Source organism: Leucoraja erinacea, chromosome 8, assembly GCF_028641065.1.
Source record: "Leucoraja erinacea ecotype New England chromosome 8, Leri_hhj_1, whole genome shotgun sequence".
NCBI classification, from domain to species: domain Eukaryota; kingdom Metazoa; phylum Chordata; class Chondrichthyes; order Rajiformes; family Rajidae; genus Leucoraja; species Leucoraja erinaceus.
In genome coordinates this window covers 75,496,270-75,513,999 of record NC_073384.1, presented here as the reverse complement: position 1 = coordinate 75,513,999, position 17,730 = coordinate 75,496,270, and the positions used below count along the sequence as shown (strand labels likewise).

General features: G+C 47.4%; 1 protein-coding gene across 2 annotated transcripts in view; it reads left to right on the top strand.

The window, feature by feature from the left end:
- The window catches only part of rps6ka2 (ribosomal protein S6 kinase, polypeptide 2), a 188,916-nt gene that overhangs the window by 41,327 nt on the left and 129,859 nt on the right, over positions 1–17,730 (top strand). For both annotated transcript variants that reach the window (XM_055640002.1, XM_055640001.1), the window contains exon 2: positions 17,591–17,707. In XM_055640002.1, the coding sequence (XP_055495977.1) occupies positions 17,591–17,707 (117 nt within the window). The remainder of the gene's footprint in view (positions 1–17,590; positions 17,708–17,730) is intronic.

Below are 17,730 nucleotides of genomic sequence, written 5' to 3'. Positions count from 1 at the left end.
GGGACAACTTGCCTTAAAGCCAAGTCTCTGACTGAAGCCAACAAGTGGGGAAATTAACAAATATATATATATATATATATTGTAATTCCCGGCAATGAAGACGCACCCCCATTTTGAGTTGCTAAATTTTGAAAAATGGCTGATGGGACAGGATCAAGGGTTTTGTTTAGTCAGTAGAAAGGAAGATGTGAAAGTCCTTCAACGAGGCAATCTGGACCTCTGGAGCCTCCATCTTTGCCTGTCCCACATTGCGCTGTGCAGTTCAGGTCTGAGGGACTGGGACTTCCTGGCTCAGGGAGATCACATAACGGGAAGTGAGTTGCTGGCATGATCTCCGTCCCCCTCCTTCTCAACGCTCCTGCCCTTCCTGCAACTTTACCCCTGGCTGCCTAGCCAAGTTTACTACTTTGTGCAGCCCAGGCCATGCTGACCCGGGCCAGACTCCCCACACGCTGTGGAAAGTAACTCCCCCCCCCCCCCCCCCCCCCCCCCCCCCCCCAGTGGTGCTGTCCTTTTACAGCTGCTTCACACAGTTTCAGGGTCGAAGATGTGGCGGGTTCCGCGGAGCAGTCGCTATGAGAGTGGCATAACCTTCGGCCTCCAAGACGCAGGTAATTTTCGAGCCTTTTTTTTAAGAGTAAAAAACAGCGTCTTGGATGCCCGGAAAATACGGTTTATATATATATACACCGTATATATATATGTGAAGGTAAGGTTGAAAGAATATTGTTCGAAGCTCATTTGGAGTTTGTCAAACTAATTGTTATAATTATTTAAGCCATTATCTCCAGATAAATCTGCACTTTCTTATTTTAAATTCAAAGCTATACAGCCCAGTGGAGAATTATCAGACTTCCCAAGGTTAAGACTTTTAGTTGGAAGTGGGCAAATTATGTTCTGCATATGAGTCATCACTAATTTTTAAGTGTGTATTAAATTGTGATTCTCTTGATTAAATGCACTAATTGCAGTTTCCCACTTAAATAAAAATATTACTGAAGTAATTCTGGAAATGGTTGCAGGACTGGATTCATCTCACAAAGGCTAGTGATATTTTCATTTCTACACACGTTACCGCTCCCAGTTCCTCTATGTGATATGGAGTCATAGAGTCAAAGATCACGGAAACAGATCCTTTGGCCCAACTTGTCCATGGCAACCAAGATGTCCCGTCCAAGCTAGTGCCATTTGTCTATGTCTGGCCCATATCACTCTAAACCTTTGAAAGAGTTTGAACAGAGGGATCTGGGAATAACCGTGCATAGTTCCTTGAAGGTGGAATCTCATATAGATAGGGTGGTAAAGAAAGCTTTTGGTATGCTAGCCTTTATAAATCAGAGCATTGAGTATAGAAGCTGGGATGTAATGTTAAAATTGTACAAGGCATTGGTGAGACCAAATCTGGAGTATGGTGTACAATTTTGGTCGCCCAATTTATAGGAAGGATGTCAGCAAAATAGAGAGAGCACAGAGGAGATTTACTAGAATGTTGCCTGGGTTTCAACAACTAAGTTACAGAGAAAGGTTGAATAAGTTAGGTCTTTATTCTCTGGAGCACAGAAGGTTAAGGGGGGACTTGATAGAGGTCTTTAAAATGATGAGAGGGATAGACAGAGTTGATGTGGATCAGCTTTTCCCTTTGAGAATAGGGAAGATTCAAACAAGAGGACATGATTTCAGAATGAAGGGACAGAAGTTTAGGGGTAACATGAGGGGGAACTTCTTTACTCAGAGAGTGGTAGCGGTGTGGAATGAGCTTCCAGTGGAAGTGGTGGAGGCAGGTTCGTTGGTATCATTTAAAAATAAATTGGATAGGCATATGGATGAGAAGAGAATGGGGGGGTTATGGTATGAGTGCAGGCAGGTGGGACTAAGGGAAAATAAGTTGTGTCGGCACGGACTTGTAGGGCCGAGATGGCCTGTTTCCGTGTTGTAATTGTTATATGTTATATGGTTAAAGATGCAAATTGCTGGAGGAGGCCTAGGACAGACAGGTCAGTGTGGGAATGGAAGGGAAATTAACATTGCTAAACACTGCTAAATTGCTCAACACTTTGTCAAAGCGAGGCTAAATGCAAATTGAAGGAACAGCATCTCATATTTTGCTTGGGCAGTGGTACGAATATTGATTTCTCTAATATCAAGTAACCCCAACATTCTCTCTCTCTCTCTCCATCCCTCCCCCACCCAAGTCACACCAACGTCTTGTTTTCACCCAACAAACAACTAACAATGGCCTGTGTCCTTTATCATCTTTACTTTTGTGTATATCTTTCATTCATTGTCCCATATCTCTCTACATCATCGTCTGTATTCCTCGTTTCACTTTCCCGTGACTTTTAGTCTGAAGAAGGATCTCGACCCGAAATGTCACCCATTCCTTCTCTCCAGAGATGCGGCCTGTCCCGCTGAGTCATTCCAGCTTTTTGTGTCTATCTTCGATCCAAACTTTTATACTCAGTTCTCTGACTGATGACAACCCTCCTTGCTACCCTATCTACCTGCAATGCCATAGTCATAGAGTGATACAGAATGGAAACAGGCTCTTCAGCCCAACTTGCCCTTGCCAACCAATATGTCCCAGCTACATTAGTCCCACTTGCCTGCATTTGGTCAATATCCCTCCAAACTTCTCCTATCTATGTACCTGGACCATGGTACTATGTACCATTTCTTAAATGTTGGGATAGTCCTTGCCTCTTTCAGGTTTCTTTGTACTTCCAGATCCCTCTGCTCTACAACACCCCCCAAGACCTTACTATTCACCGTGAAGGTTTGACCTCCCAAAATGCAGCCTCACACTTATCTGAATATATAAGTGTAAATATGATCTATCTACCGACTCCTACGGATCCGTTACGAACATTCTGAGAGTTTGAATCAAGGGGAAAACTCGGGAGAATTTGTGAATTACCTCGTTAAGTGAGACAGGCCCTTTAATAGGAGAAATCAAAGGATGGTGGTGGAAGATTGTTTTTTCCGACCGTCAGCCTGTGACTGGTGGTGCGCCTCAAGGGTTGTCACTGGGTGTCACCCCTACTCACTGGCAAAGCTGACCAAGGTCGAATTCTTGACAACCATCTTCACTGTCAACTTCACCATCTAAGTTAGTGTCATCTGCAAAGTTACTAATCATGAAAATCGACAAAATAGAGAGAGTACAGAGGAGGTTTACTAGAATGTTGCCTGGGTTTCAGCAACTAAGTTACAGAGAGAGGTTGAACAAGTTAGGGCTTTATTCTTTGGAGCGCAGAAGGTTAAGGGGGGACTTGATAGAGGTTTTTAAAATGATGAGAGGGATAGACAGAGTTGACGTGGATAAGCTTTTCCCACTGAGAGTAGGGAAGATTCAAACAAGGGGACATGACATGAGAATTAAGGGACTGAAGTTTAGGGGTAACATGAGGGGGAACTTCTTTACTCAGAGAGTGGTAGCTGTGTGGAATGAGCTTCCAGTGAAGGTGGTGGAGGCAGGTTCGTTTTTATAATTTAAAAATAAATTGAATAGTTATATGGACGGGAAGGGAATGGAAGGTTATGGTCTGAGCGCAGGTATATGGGACTAGGGGAGAATATGTGTTTGGCACGGACTAGAAGGGTCGAGATGGCCTGTTTCCGTGCTGTAATTGTTATATGGTTATATGGTTATTATATGCCTCGTACATTCTCATTGTTGTCTTAGATGACAAACAGCAATGGACCCAGATAGATCATAAACGAGCCATAGGTACTCGGAGCATCCTCTCGACTTTTTTTACTTGTGGACATTTTTGATCAGGTTGGTCAGGCTGGAAAAAACATCCCGACTTACCTGATGCCCCGAGTACCTACAGCTGGCAAAATGAGCCGCTATGATACATCTACGGCCTCCTACGAACCCGTTACAAACATTCTGTGAGTTTGAATCAAGGGGAAAACACGGGAGAATTCATGAATAACTCGGGAAAGTGGGACAAGCCCTTAAGCCAATTCTGTATCCAGTTAGGATACAGAAAAAATGTGTAGGTAGGAAATGCAGGTGTTGGTTTAAACCGAGGATGGACACAAAAAGCTGGAGTAACTCAGCAGGTCAGACAGGTGACATTTCGGGTCGAGACCCTTCTTCCGACTGAGAGTCAGGGGAAAGGGAAACAAGAGATATAGACGATGATGCAGAGAAATATCGAACAAATGAATGAAAGATGTGCAAAAAAGTAACGAGGATAAAGGAAACAGGCCATTGTTAGCTGAGGCCAAGGTGAAAATGAGTTACAGGCAATGAGACAGATATAGTTGAAAAGGTGATTTTCATCGATCTCCCCAGAAAGAAATTCTCTCACCGTCATTTAAAAATAATTTGCAAACCATTTATCCTTCATTAGCCATTTCATATAGTCTGCCTGTAAAGAACTTTCCGATACTAATCGTAACACTTATTGTCACTCTGCCAGGTTTTTAATGATGGTTGTTCTCTAGGTTCATTTCTTACAAATCAGTTACTTTTTAATATATAATAACTCTAAAAGCTAACGTCTCAGCTGCTTAGTTTTAACGATGAAAGACCCGGTAGGGGGGAGGCATGGTGGTGCAGCTGTAGAACTACTGCCTGACATCAACAGAGACCTGGGTTCTGTCAGGTGCTGTCTGTACGGAGTTTGTACGTTCTCCCCGTGACCGTGACGGGGTCTTGGTGAGACCACACCTAGAGTATTGCGTACAGTTTTGGTCTCCAAATCTGAGGAAGGACATTATTGCCATAGAGGGAGTGCAGAGAAGGTTCACCAGACTGATTCTTGGGATGTCAGGACTGTCTTATGAAGAAAGACTGGATAGACTTGGTTTATACTCGCTAGAATTTAGGAGATTGAGAGGGGATCTTATAGAAACTTACAAAATTCTTAAGGGGTTGGACAGGCTAGATGCAGGAAGATTGTTCCCGATGTTGGGGAAGTCCAGGACAAGGGATCACAGCTTAAGGATAAGGGGGAAATCTTTTAAAACTGAGATGAGAAGAACTTTTTTCACACAGAGAGTGGTGAATCTCTGGAACTCTCTGCCGCAGAGGGTAGTCGAGGCCAGTTCATTGGCTATATTTAAGAGGGAGTTAGATGTGGCCCTTGTGGCTAAAGGGATCAGAGGGTATGGAGATAAGGCAGGTACGGGATACTGAGTTGGATGATCAGCCATGATCATATTGAATGGCGGTGCAGGCTCGAAGGGCCGAATGGCCTACTCCTGCACCTAATTTCTATGTTTCTATGTTTCTATGACCTGCCTGGGTTTCCTCTGAGATCTTCAGTTTCCTCCCGCACTCCAAAGACGTACAGGTTTGTAGGTTAATTAGCTTGGAATAAATGGTATAAATGACAAAACAAAATTGTCCCTAGTGTGTAGGATAGTGTTAGTGTGCGGGATCGCTGGTCAGCGCGGACTCGGTGGGCGCTATATTCAAATTAATCAGTTCACTTAGATATGTTGCCAAATTCATTTTGTAATTCTGAGATAGCATAATCTTTTCAACAACACAATTATTTTGCTATCATTGACTCCGGGAGAGGAATGGAGAGCAGGGGAGAGACAAGACTTTGCCTTCCATCACAGTGAGGAGGAGATTCACTGTGATGGATGTTTGTGTAAATTGTGTTGGTGTGTGTCTTGGTTCTTTTCTTGTATGACTGCAGAAACCAAATTTCGTTTGTACTTCATGTGAGGTTCAAATGACAAATAAACAGTATTGTGTTGTATTGTATTAACCTAGTTGATCACATTTTATTATGTATTAGGTTTCTCGGCCACTATCCATGCTGAAATTTTAAACTTTTTGCATTCTTGCCTTTACATTTCAAGTCAAGTCAAGTCAAGTTTATTTGTCACATACACATACGAGATGTGCAGTGAAATGAGAAGTGGCAATGCTCACGAACTTTGTGCAAAAAGACAAACAAATAAACAACCAAACAAACTATAAACACAATCATAAACACATATTATTTTACATATTAAATATTGGAAGGAAAAATGTTCAGTAAAGTTAGTCCCTGGTGAGATTTACAGTCCGAATGGCCTCTGGGAAGAAACTCCTTCTCAACCTCTCCGTTCTCACCGCATGGCAATGGAGGCATTTGCCTGACCGTAGCAGCTGGAACAGTCCGTTGCTGGGGTGGAAGGGGTCTCCCATGATTTTATTGGCTCTGGAGTTGCACCTCCTGATGTATAGTTCCTGCAGGGGGGCGAGTGAAGTTCCCATAGTGCGTTCGGCCGAACGCACTACTCTCTGCAGAGCCTTTAATTACCAATCCATAATTCTGTGCATGGCACAGCAAATCTGACTCTCATTTTGCATTATTTCACCTCATGTTGAAGCCCGATCCATAATCTCCAAATGTCATGTTTCAGTATTCTCTTGGTTACCTTCATCCACGCATTAATCTTTTCCCGCCTTGACTACTGCAACTTCCTATACACTGCCATCAGCCAATCATCCCTGTCCCGTCTGCAACTGGTCCAAAACACCGCAGCAAGACATCTGACGGGTACCGCTAGAAGGGACCACATCACCCCGATCCTGGCCTCACACCACTGGCTCCCAGTACGCTATAGAATCAACTTCAAGCTCCTCTTAACTGGCATGCCCCCCCGTATATCAAAAATCTTCTAACCCACCATTCTACCTCCAGGTCCCTCAGGTCGGTTGACTTAGGGCTACTGACTATCCCGCGGTCTAGGTTTAAGCTTTAGCGGTTGCAGCACCTAAACTGGAATAGCATCCCGCTCTGCATCAGAACTGCCCCCATCACGACTCAAAACCTATTTCTACTGCCTAGCGTTTTTGAGCCCCTCTGATGGGGGCTGTAAACAGATTATGTATGTATTGTTAAGTCTGTCTACCGTTGTATGTATCAAATTAGTACCTGCACTGATGTGAAGCACTTTGGTCAACGTGAGTTGTTTTTAAACGTGCTATACAAATAAATTTATTATTATTATTATTATTATTATTAATTGCTGACAACCTGTAAACCTAAGTCCATTCAGTCATCTTGTCCCTTGTTCGTGACACACTGTAGTTTCATCACTGTTTATGTTGGGTGATAACATCATCAGGCCTGATTTTGTAATATACATTCTTGCTTTCAGCTCGCTCCTCCCTATTTCTGTAACCTCTTCCAGCCTTACAAATCTCCCTGTGCTCCTCCATGTCTGCCCTTTTAGCCACCTGTCTTCAGCTCCCTTCATTAATCTGTCTTGCTCTTATTTCTTGCCATTAAGTTGATCTTTAAATCCTCATCTATTAGCAGAAACATTATTCGCTTGCCCCCAATGTTCACTCATCCGGTCCATATAACCATATAACCATATAACAATTACAGCACGGAAATGGCCAGCTTGGCCAAGCCCCGGATCAGCAACCCAACCAGGACATCTTCGGCCCTACCTTCTCCCCTACGCACAGGGTGTCCAAAGATAAGGATGGTGGGTGAGAAATGCAACCAGAAGGCAAGGAGCAGCCCCTTTAGGAACTCTTTCCCCATTGGGATTAAATACTATTCAGCAGAACAATGTTGTGAAGTGAGCCGTGTGACGTAATATTACCAGGTCCACCACACAATACACCTGAAACGTCACCCATTCCTTCTCTCCCGAGATGCTGCCTGTCCCGCTGAGTTACTCCAGCATTTTGCGTCTATCTTCAGTGTCACCACAGGCTGTTAGATTGCAATTAAAACACAAAGCACATGCTATTACACCAGGATACGTGCTCAACCTAGAAAACCAAGCTCAAAGCCAAACTACTATCTAAACTAATTATACCAACAATATTAACGGTTTCCCATTCCTTCATTTCACTTGTTCTTGGCCATTTAACTCTAGGTTTCAGCCCACCTCTCTTGTCCCTAACTGGCAGATTAACCTCACCACCAGATTAATCCCCATTGACAGCGCTTGTTCCCTCCTCATCAGTGACAGATGTCATGAAATCCTGCAAACTGTGGTTTTCTACCTATCGCTGGTCTTCATTCGACTGACTGGGCCCTTCTTCTCACGAAGTACTGCTCATTGCGATTTCCCTGCCCACCCCCCAAAATTTAGCGAGTTTAAAAATCTTAAAAAACGCTTGTGCGCTGATCGTTCTCTTCCCCTGTCACTCCCTGGGATGGTCCGCCCCTTCCTGCGCCATTGCGTCTTTACTGGAGCTGAGGATGGCCGGCGGAGGTTTCCAACCGGACTTTCGGTGGGACCCGAAGCAGCCCAGCCCCAAGCAGCCCAGCCCCAAGCAGCCCCGCCCCAAGCAGCAGCCCCGCCCAAAGTAGCAGCCCAGCCCCAAGCAGCAGCCCAGCATGGAGACCCGACCCAACCCAGCCCAGCCCAGAGTTGGAGACTCATCCCAGCCCATAGTCGGAGATACCGCCAAACGGAAAGTGGAGACTCTGATTTCAGCGGAGGAGAAGGACCAGCGACCAGCGCCCGCTGTGAGTCCCCATCGCACCGCTAATTCCAGCCCACCACCCTCGCTGGCTCTTCCCCCCCTAGCCAGTGGTGCCCCCCTCTCCCCCATGGGTCTTCCCCTGTCTTTTCTTTGAGCTCTCGCCCCTCCACCCACACCCCCACCAACACACCCCCCTGCGCACACACACACACCCACCACCCCACACACACACCCCACCGCCCATACACCTCGCCCACACACCGCCCCCCCCTTCCCCACAACCCCCTACTCCCTATAGCCCCACCCCTCCCCCACAACCCCCCCTCTCCCACATACCCCCTTCCCCCACAACATCCCCTCCCCCCACAACCCAACGAGTCCCACTTAGTCTAGTATATTATTAATATTCTCATCTTGTTTGCAGGTTTTATGTTGTACTTCTTGTTGCGCGAAAATTGTACAAGATAGGGCAACAATTTTTGGCCCACCTTACTCACCATTGTTCTGTGGTGTAAATGAAATGAGTTTTGTTCGGATTGATGGTATATTAAAAAAGTTATTAATGTTTAAAACTTAAATGACCAAAACAGCACCCCCACCCACGCATGTGCAGTTGGGGGAGGGTTCCTGTGCGTGTCTTTATTGGCGTCACATAGGGCACCAAACGGGTCCTCAGCTGCGTCTACACAGTTGGGGCCTTTCCAGAATCCAGATCACCATCTTTCTTTCACAACGGTGACACGGGAATAAATAATGTTTTGTTTATAGGGCCAATGCATATTAATTAACATTTTGCATGTAAATATGCGAGATTGTAGCCAATCAGTGGCTAATCTCCGTCTCTAGTCCCAGGCAAAGGTAGGTGAAGTGTCTTGCCCAAGGACACAGCGACAGTACACACTCCAAGCAGGATTCGAACAGGCCACCTTCAGGTTGCCAGCCGACACTTAGCCCATTGCGCCACCTGTTGTCCTCCCATTTTAGTTGCTCCGGGCTCGCGGGGATCCTCCGCCTTGGCATTGTGGCTGCGTCTGCGGGCAGCACCGGCCGGCTCCAGGGGTGGGGAGAGGCCCCACCGATGATCCAGGGCCTGGGCGCTGAGGCTGGCTCTGAGGGCTGCGGCGCTGCTGCTCTGGGCACACAAGGAGGGAAAAGAGGGGCACCCTCGAGATCCTGGGGAGGTGAGGAGGGAGAGTGGGGGAATTTAGGGAGAGGAGGGGGTAGGGAAAAGAGAGGGGGGAAAGTGGGGGAGGTGAGGAGGGGAGAGTGGGGGAGGAGGGGGAATAGAGGGAGCGGAGGGGGGGGGAGTGCGAGAGGTAGGGAGTGGGGAATAGAGGGAGAGGAGGTTAGTGGGGGAGGTGAGGAGGGATAGTGGGGGGAATAGGGGGAGGTGAGGTGTGGGGGAGGTGGGGGATAGAGGGATAGGAGAGGGTAGGGAGGGGAGAGTAGTTATGGAGGGAGGGAGTGACTGAGAGTAGGTGAAGAGAGTGAGGGAAAGGTCAGGGAGGAATTGGGGAGGGAAGGAGGAGTAGGGAAAGAAGAGGGAGGGTGAAGTGTGGGGAAGGGATCAGGGGAAATGAACTGCGCCTACGCAGTTGGGGGCTATTGGTGAGTGGTGGAATATTGTGGTGGGGGAGCGGGTGAGTGGTGGAATATTGCATTGGGAACGGGTTGTGTTGGGGGCCCAGGCCTCCCGTGTGACAGGGACCCAACGGGTCCCACAGTCTAGTAATAATTAAACCTCAACCTTAAACCAAATAATCAATATTTCATTATTAGTAAATTATTAATGTCAGTTTAGTTACTTTGGTAATATAAAGAAATTCAGCAAAAATGAAGTAACGGCCTGAAAAAACACTGTGCCTTAAATAACAATGGCAAATAGTCGAAAGGTGGGACAGGTCAATCTGTACAGCAGAATTTGGTTAAATGGAATTCTGTATCCAGTTACAGACAGATTTTATGAGGAAATTGGGAATGCAGAAAAGGCAGAGGAGATCTTCAAAGACTTGTATATATCCCAGAACCTAGTATCCTCATTTTCCAATCATTTAATTTGAAATTCTTCACTTTATTCGTAATGGATACTTCTCTGTGTTAAATGACATCCGCCATTTTGTTTGTTTCTTCAGTCTCTCTGATATGGTGTTTTTTGTATCTCCAGTAATTTGTTACAGTGCACCACTTGTGTGAACTGGATCCACAGCATAACACTTGTATCATTAAATAGCTCACACATGCCAGAAGCTAATTGCAATTACAATCATTGTAATTATATGTAATTAGGTAAAGAGAATAGATTACGAGGACTTGTGAGATGCGTATAATATTCTAGTCTCAGTCTAAGTAAAATCCCCTTGGATTCTCAAATCTTTTCCTAAATGTGAGGTAAATAAGGAGGCAACAACAACCCAGATGTCACAGTCAAAATCCTCTCTCTCACAGTTATAGTGCATTATATTATTGAGAGTAACTTAATTTTACTTAAAGTCAATGGAGTATATTATACAAAATGATGTGTGAAATTCACTGTAAACTATGCCATACATATAATAAACTAACTGATGTTAGCACGCCACTCGTGATACAGTCTCCTCTTTATGATCTGCGGAGTTCAGCTACGGGCGGTGCTGACTTTAACATCGCAGAGGCCTGGGATCTTTTGCCGAGATCTCCAGTGTTGGAGCTCCGCCCAGCTCGGCCTGTGGACTTCGGGAACCACGGTCTCCAGTAGGAAGCGGCCGATTTGGAACTCCAGGCTGCTGAGAGTGTTCTTCCGTCGCCAGAGCTCCATCATGCTGGCGAGAGGGCCTGAAACATCAACTAAACTAAAGTAGCCTTGGCAGACTGAGAGCAAGGGTTTTGCAAAATGGTTGTCAAGTCTACGCTTGGTCTCACCGGTGTAAAAGAGGCCACGTCGGGAATACCGGATACAGTGAGCGAGGTTAGAGAAGGTACATGTGAACCTCTGTCTCCCTCGGAAGGGCTGCTGAGGGAGGAGGTAGAGAGACAGGTGTTACATCTCCTGCGTTTGCAGGGGAAAGTACCTGGAGAGAGGGTGGTTTGGGCGCGAAGGGATGAGTGAATCAAGGAGTTGCGGAGGGAGCAGTCTCTGCTGAAGGCAGAAAGAGGTGGGGTTTGAAAGATGCGACTGGTGGGATCACATTGAGGTGGCGGGAATGTCGGAGCGTTGTCTGTTGCATGCAGAGGCTGGTGGGGTGAAAGGTGAGGACCAGAGGAACTCTATCCTTGTTTTATCTATGGTGAGGTGGAGCGAGTGACTGGACTCGGGAGGCATAGGGTGGAATCAGGGTATTTGGAGATGGATTCTATGATAAGGAGAAGGCAGAAACATTGGATATGCCAGTGCTGTCCTGTTTGTGGATTTTGGGAAAGAGAGAGAAGCAGTGGAGATCGCCAGAGGTGATTGGATTTGGAAACCGTCTGAGAGATGATGTCCTAGTGTTCATCAGTGGGGGTCCTGGCCAAGGGCTAGGGATGAGGAGGTGCCCGAGAGCTGGCACAGTATAGGCCAGCCTGCCAGACTACACGGTCATGATGGCACGGTGGCGCAGCGGTAGGGCTGCTTCCTTACAGCGCCAGAGACCCGGGTTCAATCCTGACTACGGGTGCTGTCTGTACGGAGTTTGCACGTTCTCACGTTCTCCTGCGTGAGTTTTCTTTGCGGTCTTTGGTTTCCTCCCACACTCCAAAGACGTACAGGTTTGTAGGTTAATGGGCTTATAAATATAAAGTGGCTTTTGCTGAGTGGGCTGCAAGCTGTACAATTCAGAGGGTATGATTGATATTGGAGCAGGGAAAGGGAGCGGAGAAGTCACTATGATTGATGTGGTGCCAGCAGCTGGAACTACAGACGTCCAGAGGGACCAGAAGAAATATTAGAGACAGGAGAGTGGGGAGGGAGAGATGGTGAAGACCCGACAGGGATAAGGGTTAGGGTCAGTCTAGGGTTGCCAACTTTCCCACACCCAAATAAGGAACAAAAGGTCAAAATACGGGATAAGTTCCCGACGGCAATTTGTTGACCGACTCGGCCGTGGCTGGGTGAATGATGAGTTGGCCCCGGGTGCTGGACTGCACACAAAGCCCAGCCGGCGGGCGAGTTAAGCTATCTTGGCCTGGATGCCGGACTTTGCGGGTGACGTTGTGCGCAAAGTCCGGCACCTCATCCAACTCGTGAACCGATGATCGGCCATGAGAAGGAGGGGTGGTGATGTCGGCGGTAAGCGAAGGTCCGAAGGTCGGACAGCTGGCCGGGCTTCCGACCAACGGGGCCACGGGTGAGGTGCTGCTGCTGCTGCACTCCATGGGCTGCACTGCGTTGGGACGGGTGAGGCAGGGCCGGACACTACGCTCCGACCCGACTGTCCCCTCGACACGGGTAGTAGCCGTCAAATACTGGACAAGGGCGGTCCCATACGGGACAAGCCAATTTAGCTCAATATGCAGGATGTCCCGGCTAATACGGGACAGGTGGCAACCTTAGCTCAGACCCAGGCTGTGAGGGGGGCAGACGGGTGGAGGAATGCTCGGGGGAGGGACTGTGTTGGTTTTGGGTTAATATTAGGATTAAAGGTCTCAGTGTGCTGCAATGTAGTTGTGGTGTGCTATGTGTGTTTTTAAATCATTGAATGGCCTCGCCCCGCCTTACCTCTCTGAGCTGCTCCACCTATATGCTCCTACCCGGTGCCTCAGGTCAGTGGATCAGCTGCTCCTTGAGGTACCAAGGTCTAAGCGGAAGCTCAGAGGGGATAGAGCCTTTTCTGTTGCTGCCCCGGCACTCTGGAACACCTTGTCGCTGCAGATCAGACAGGCCCCTTCACTGTCCATCTTTAAATCCTCCCTAAAAACTCACTTTTATTCACTGGCTTTCGACACTGGCTGAGACATTGTTCCTGTTTTAGTGCTTTTAATGTCTTTTAATTTTTTACTGTTTTTATAGTCCTGTCGTCTTAATGGTTTTAGTAGTTTGTAATAACTTTTTGTTGATTTCCCATGTACAGCACTTTGTGGTAACTGATGTTGTCTAAAAGCGCTTTATAAATAAAGTTATTATTATTATTATTATTATGGGGAATGGTGCTATAGTAAAGGCAAAGATTTTAATTATAGGCTGTGGGCTGAGCATCAAAAATGTGTCTAGAAATCAGTTTTCGTGACCCAAGGCACCAAACTACATGAAATGTTCCACAGATTTAGATGAAATATAATTGAGAAGGAAGTCATAACTCGTCATTGCCGAAAGTTGCACATTAATTAATTAAACTAATTAGAAAATGAGATCGGGAAAGTAAACGCCATCTAGTGGCCAATGCCCATATTACATGATGGGCAGTATTTCCGTGTTGCAATCCATTTAAACTATATATCATTATACAGGTGCACAACCTTTTATCCGAAGTTCCAAATAACGAAAAGCTCCGAATAGCGGACATTTTTTCGGTCCTTGAAGAAAGGTCCTTGAAGACGTTCACCGAGGGCAGCCCGCAGAGGTGACAGCGGAACCTCCGGTCGGTCCTCGAAGAAAGGGGAACTAAATCCCCATTCATAAAAGAGAAGGTGAGGGTATATTGCACGGGAGGGTTAATAATTGACAATCTGCTGCTGCCTGCCCGCTGAGTTAAAAAGTTCCCACGGTAGACTCACGATACATAGTGTATCGTGAGTCTTGCGTGGGAACGTTTTAACTCAGCGGGCAGGCAGCAGCAAATTGTTGCTCCATTCAGTTTCACCCCACCTACACCCCTCTGCTTCGCGGCCATGTGTGTGACCCCTTCCCTCCCCTCTCCAGCTCCCCGCCCATTGCACCGGCACGGGAGCTTTGCACTGTCTTCACGTCGGAGCCAGTGCCGGTCACCGGAGACGTCAGGACCAACGGGACACCGGTTTCCAGGCCCACTGCAAGCACGGAGATCCCAGAGACCCACAGCCAGCAGCAGCCCAGCCCCGTTCCAGTTCCAGAGGAACACGCAGCGGGTTCTTGTTGGTCCTGATGTCTCCGGCCATCCCCCTGGACAGGAGCTGAGAGACGCCAGGACCACCAGAAGCCGCTCCCCTATGGGCCGCTACAGCGACAAGTGGCAGTTCGCCTACAGCCCGAGCTGCGCCCTCTCATCGGGCCACCGACCCCCAGGCCCACTGCAAGCACGGAGATCCCAGAGACTCACAGCCAGCAACAACTCTAGCCCAGCCCCACTCCAACTCCAGAGGAACCCGGGTTGCGGATGAGGGGGCGCAGCTCGGGCTGTGGGCGAACTGTCACTTGTCACCGTAGCGGCCCATCGGGCAGCGGATTCCTCTGGAGTTGGAGTTGGAGGGGGAGGGAGACACGGCGGCTTTTGGGAATGGTGGGCAATCACTTCCAAAGTACTGCCCACACAGTCAGTACACCTCTCCTACACTTGTCTCCTGCACTAAGATCATCTCGCAGAGAATGATCCCAGCCTAACCCTCCCTATTCTCTCCTATTCTGCAAGAAAAAACTACATTGAAGACTCAAACTCGCGATCGAGTAACTGCCGGGATTGAGGCGCAAACTCACGACCTTGCGGATATGAGCCGAGCACTCTACCACTGTGCCAGCCGTTAAAATCTACGCTAAAAATCTTCCATTCCGAAAGTCGAAAAATTCTGTATTACGAAAAGTGTCTGGTCCCAAGGCTTTCGGATAAAAGGTTGTGCACCTGTACCTATATATATTCCAGATACAGGTGCACAACCTTTTATCCGGTGTTCCAGAAACCGAAAAGCTCCGAAAACCGGCCATTTTTTCCAGATGTCGTCTGCGCACCAAAGCTCGCGTTTGGCGCCAAACTTGACCCAAAACGACCCACGGTCAACCCAGGTCTGTACTACTGTAGCGGCTGCCTCCTCCCTGGAGACCGGGAGACGCTTAAACATCTGTAAATCATTGCTTAAATGTTAGTCAGTTAGTTTGGAGGGCTTTTATGTGAAGGGGGGTGAAGGGGTAAACTTTAATTCTTAGTCCCCTACCTGGTCGGAGAGGCGGGGAGCGGTCAATGCCTTACCGGGTCGCCGTGCAGTAAGCTGCGCAGCGCTGTGGCCGTTGGGGCTGTGGGCGGCGCCGGTTGTAGCTCCGACCCCGGCAACTCTACCCCTGGCTGCGAGGCGCTCCAAATCCAGCGCGGCCCGCAGCCGGACGTCCCAGCTCCGCGAATGTCGGGAGTCGGCGGCGTCGCAGCGCTGGGATACCAGCGGGGTGCGGGCAATGCCTTACCGGGTCGCCGTGCGGCAAGCTCCGGAGCGCTGTGGCCGCCGACACACAACATCGCGGAGCGTCGCTGGATTTGGAGCCGCGCAGCCAGGGGTAGAGTTGCCGGGGTCGGAGCTCCAACCGGCGCCGCCCGCGGCCGGACGGAGCCCCCAGCTCCGCGGCTCCAAATCTAGCGACGCTCCGCGAATGTTGGGAGTCAGCGGCCACAGCGCTCCGGAGCTTGCCGCACGGCGACCCGGTAAGGCATTGCCCGCTCCCCGCTGGTATCCCAGCGCTGCGACGCTGCCGACTCCCGACATTCCCGGAGCTGGGACGTCCGACCGCGGGCCGCGCTGGATTTGGAGCGCCTCGCAGCCAGGGGTAGAGTTGCCGGGGTCGGAGCTACAACCGGCGCCGCCCGCGGCCGGACGGAGCCCCCAGCTCCGCGAGGTTGGGAGTCGCCGACCAGGTAGGGGACTAAGAATTAAAGTTTCCCCCTTCACCCCGACTCCACCACCACCACATAAAATCCCTCCAAACTAACTGACTAACATTTATGCAATGATTCTCCCGGTCACCCGGGAGGAGGCAGCAGCTCCAGACTTTTCAAGCCGCCCGCGCTACCTACCTAATCTACGCTAAAAATCTTCCATTCTGAAATCCGAAAATGTCCGAAATCCGACAAGTGTCTGGTCCCAAGGCTTTCGGATAAAAGATTGTGCACCTGTAGTAATATAGGTACAATAATATAATATTATACCTATATATATTCCAGATAGTAATATAGGTATAATAATATAATAATTCAATAATACAATATATTATTATACCTATATATATTCCAGATAGATATAATCCCTCCATTTCCCTGGAAATGGCCGCTACGGACGGCACTAAGTGAGTGAATGAGTGAATGTACAGCCTCAAAATCTAATTTCTTCACATTATAAAGGGTGCAATTAAATTAAAGTCCACACAGATTAATTTTCATAAATTCAGACTTTAGATCTTAACTTTCAGTTTGAGTTGATTTACAAAGTTTCACAACTTTGTGTTGCAGCATCTTAGCAGCGACTTTGCTTTCAAGACCTTCTTCCACTTCTATCCACTTAGCTGCACATTTTTCAGACTTCTTAATGCTTTTCTCACTCAATTCAATTACCCTGCTGCAAGTTTCCACGACAAAGAACCTTCATTGGAACCTCCAGTAAAACAGGCATCAGTGAAGCCCTCTCAGCTATGATGTGTACTAGCCTGAAACAAAGCGCGTGATTGGCCAACTGGCAGACAACTCAATGTTAAACTTGCTTCGATTGGACTAAAAATACCCGAAATTTTTCATTTTTTTCTCTAATTTAATAAAAATGTGCAAGTCTTGTCCATGACGAGTTTCAGGGGTGATTTATATTATTTTTTTACACAATATGTGAAAATTTCATGTAGTTCTGTGAATTGGGTCACGAAACACTGGAATAAAGCTCCTCGGCCCACAGCCTATTAGGTGAGTGTGTGTTTGCTTTCTCCTATGGATATTAAAATATCCATGAACTATTTTGAACAGGGGAAGAGGAAAGCTTTTATTCAATGTAAATTAAAAAAAACATAATTGATTCCGGATCCTGACTTAATTATCATCTTTTCACTTCCCTCCACAGATGCTGCCTGAAACATTGAGTTCTTCCAGCAATTTTGTTTTTTTTTCAATATCTGCATCTGCAATGTCTTGTATCTCCATATTTAATTATCGCTTTTCAATCCAATGTTTACAGCTCAAGGCGTTCTCAACACATATTTTCATTTGCATGCCAGAATAGAATGATCTTCTTGTATGAAAAGTTTGTTCCAGCAGCTGAACAGGGATGAAAAGACCCTGTGCAGAATGAATGGTTGATTGCTGCATTATGGGATTTGCACCTCCTATAACCTTCCATGTAAACATTTCCCCACAGGATGAACGTATTGTGAAGGAAATAGACATCAGCAACCATGTGAAAGAAGGCTTTGAAAAAGCAGATCCCTCTCAGTTCGAATTGCTCAAAGTCCTCGGCCAGGGATCTTATGGAAAAGTAAGTTAATTATTAGAATTGTT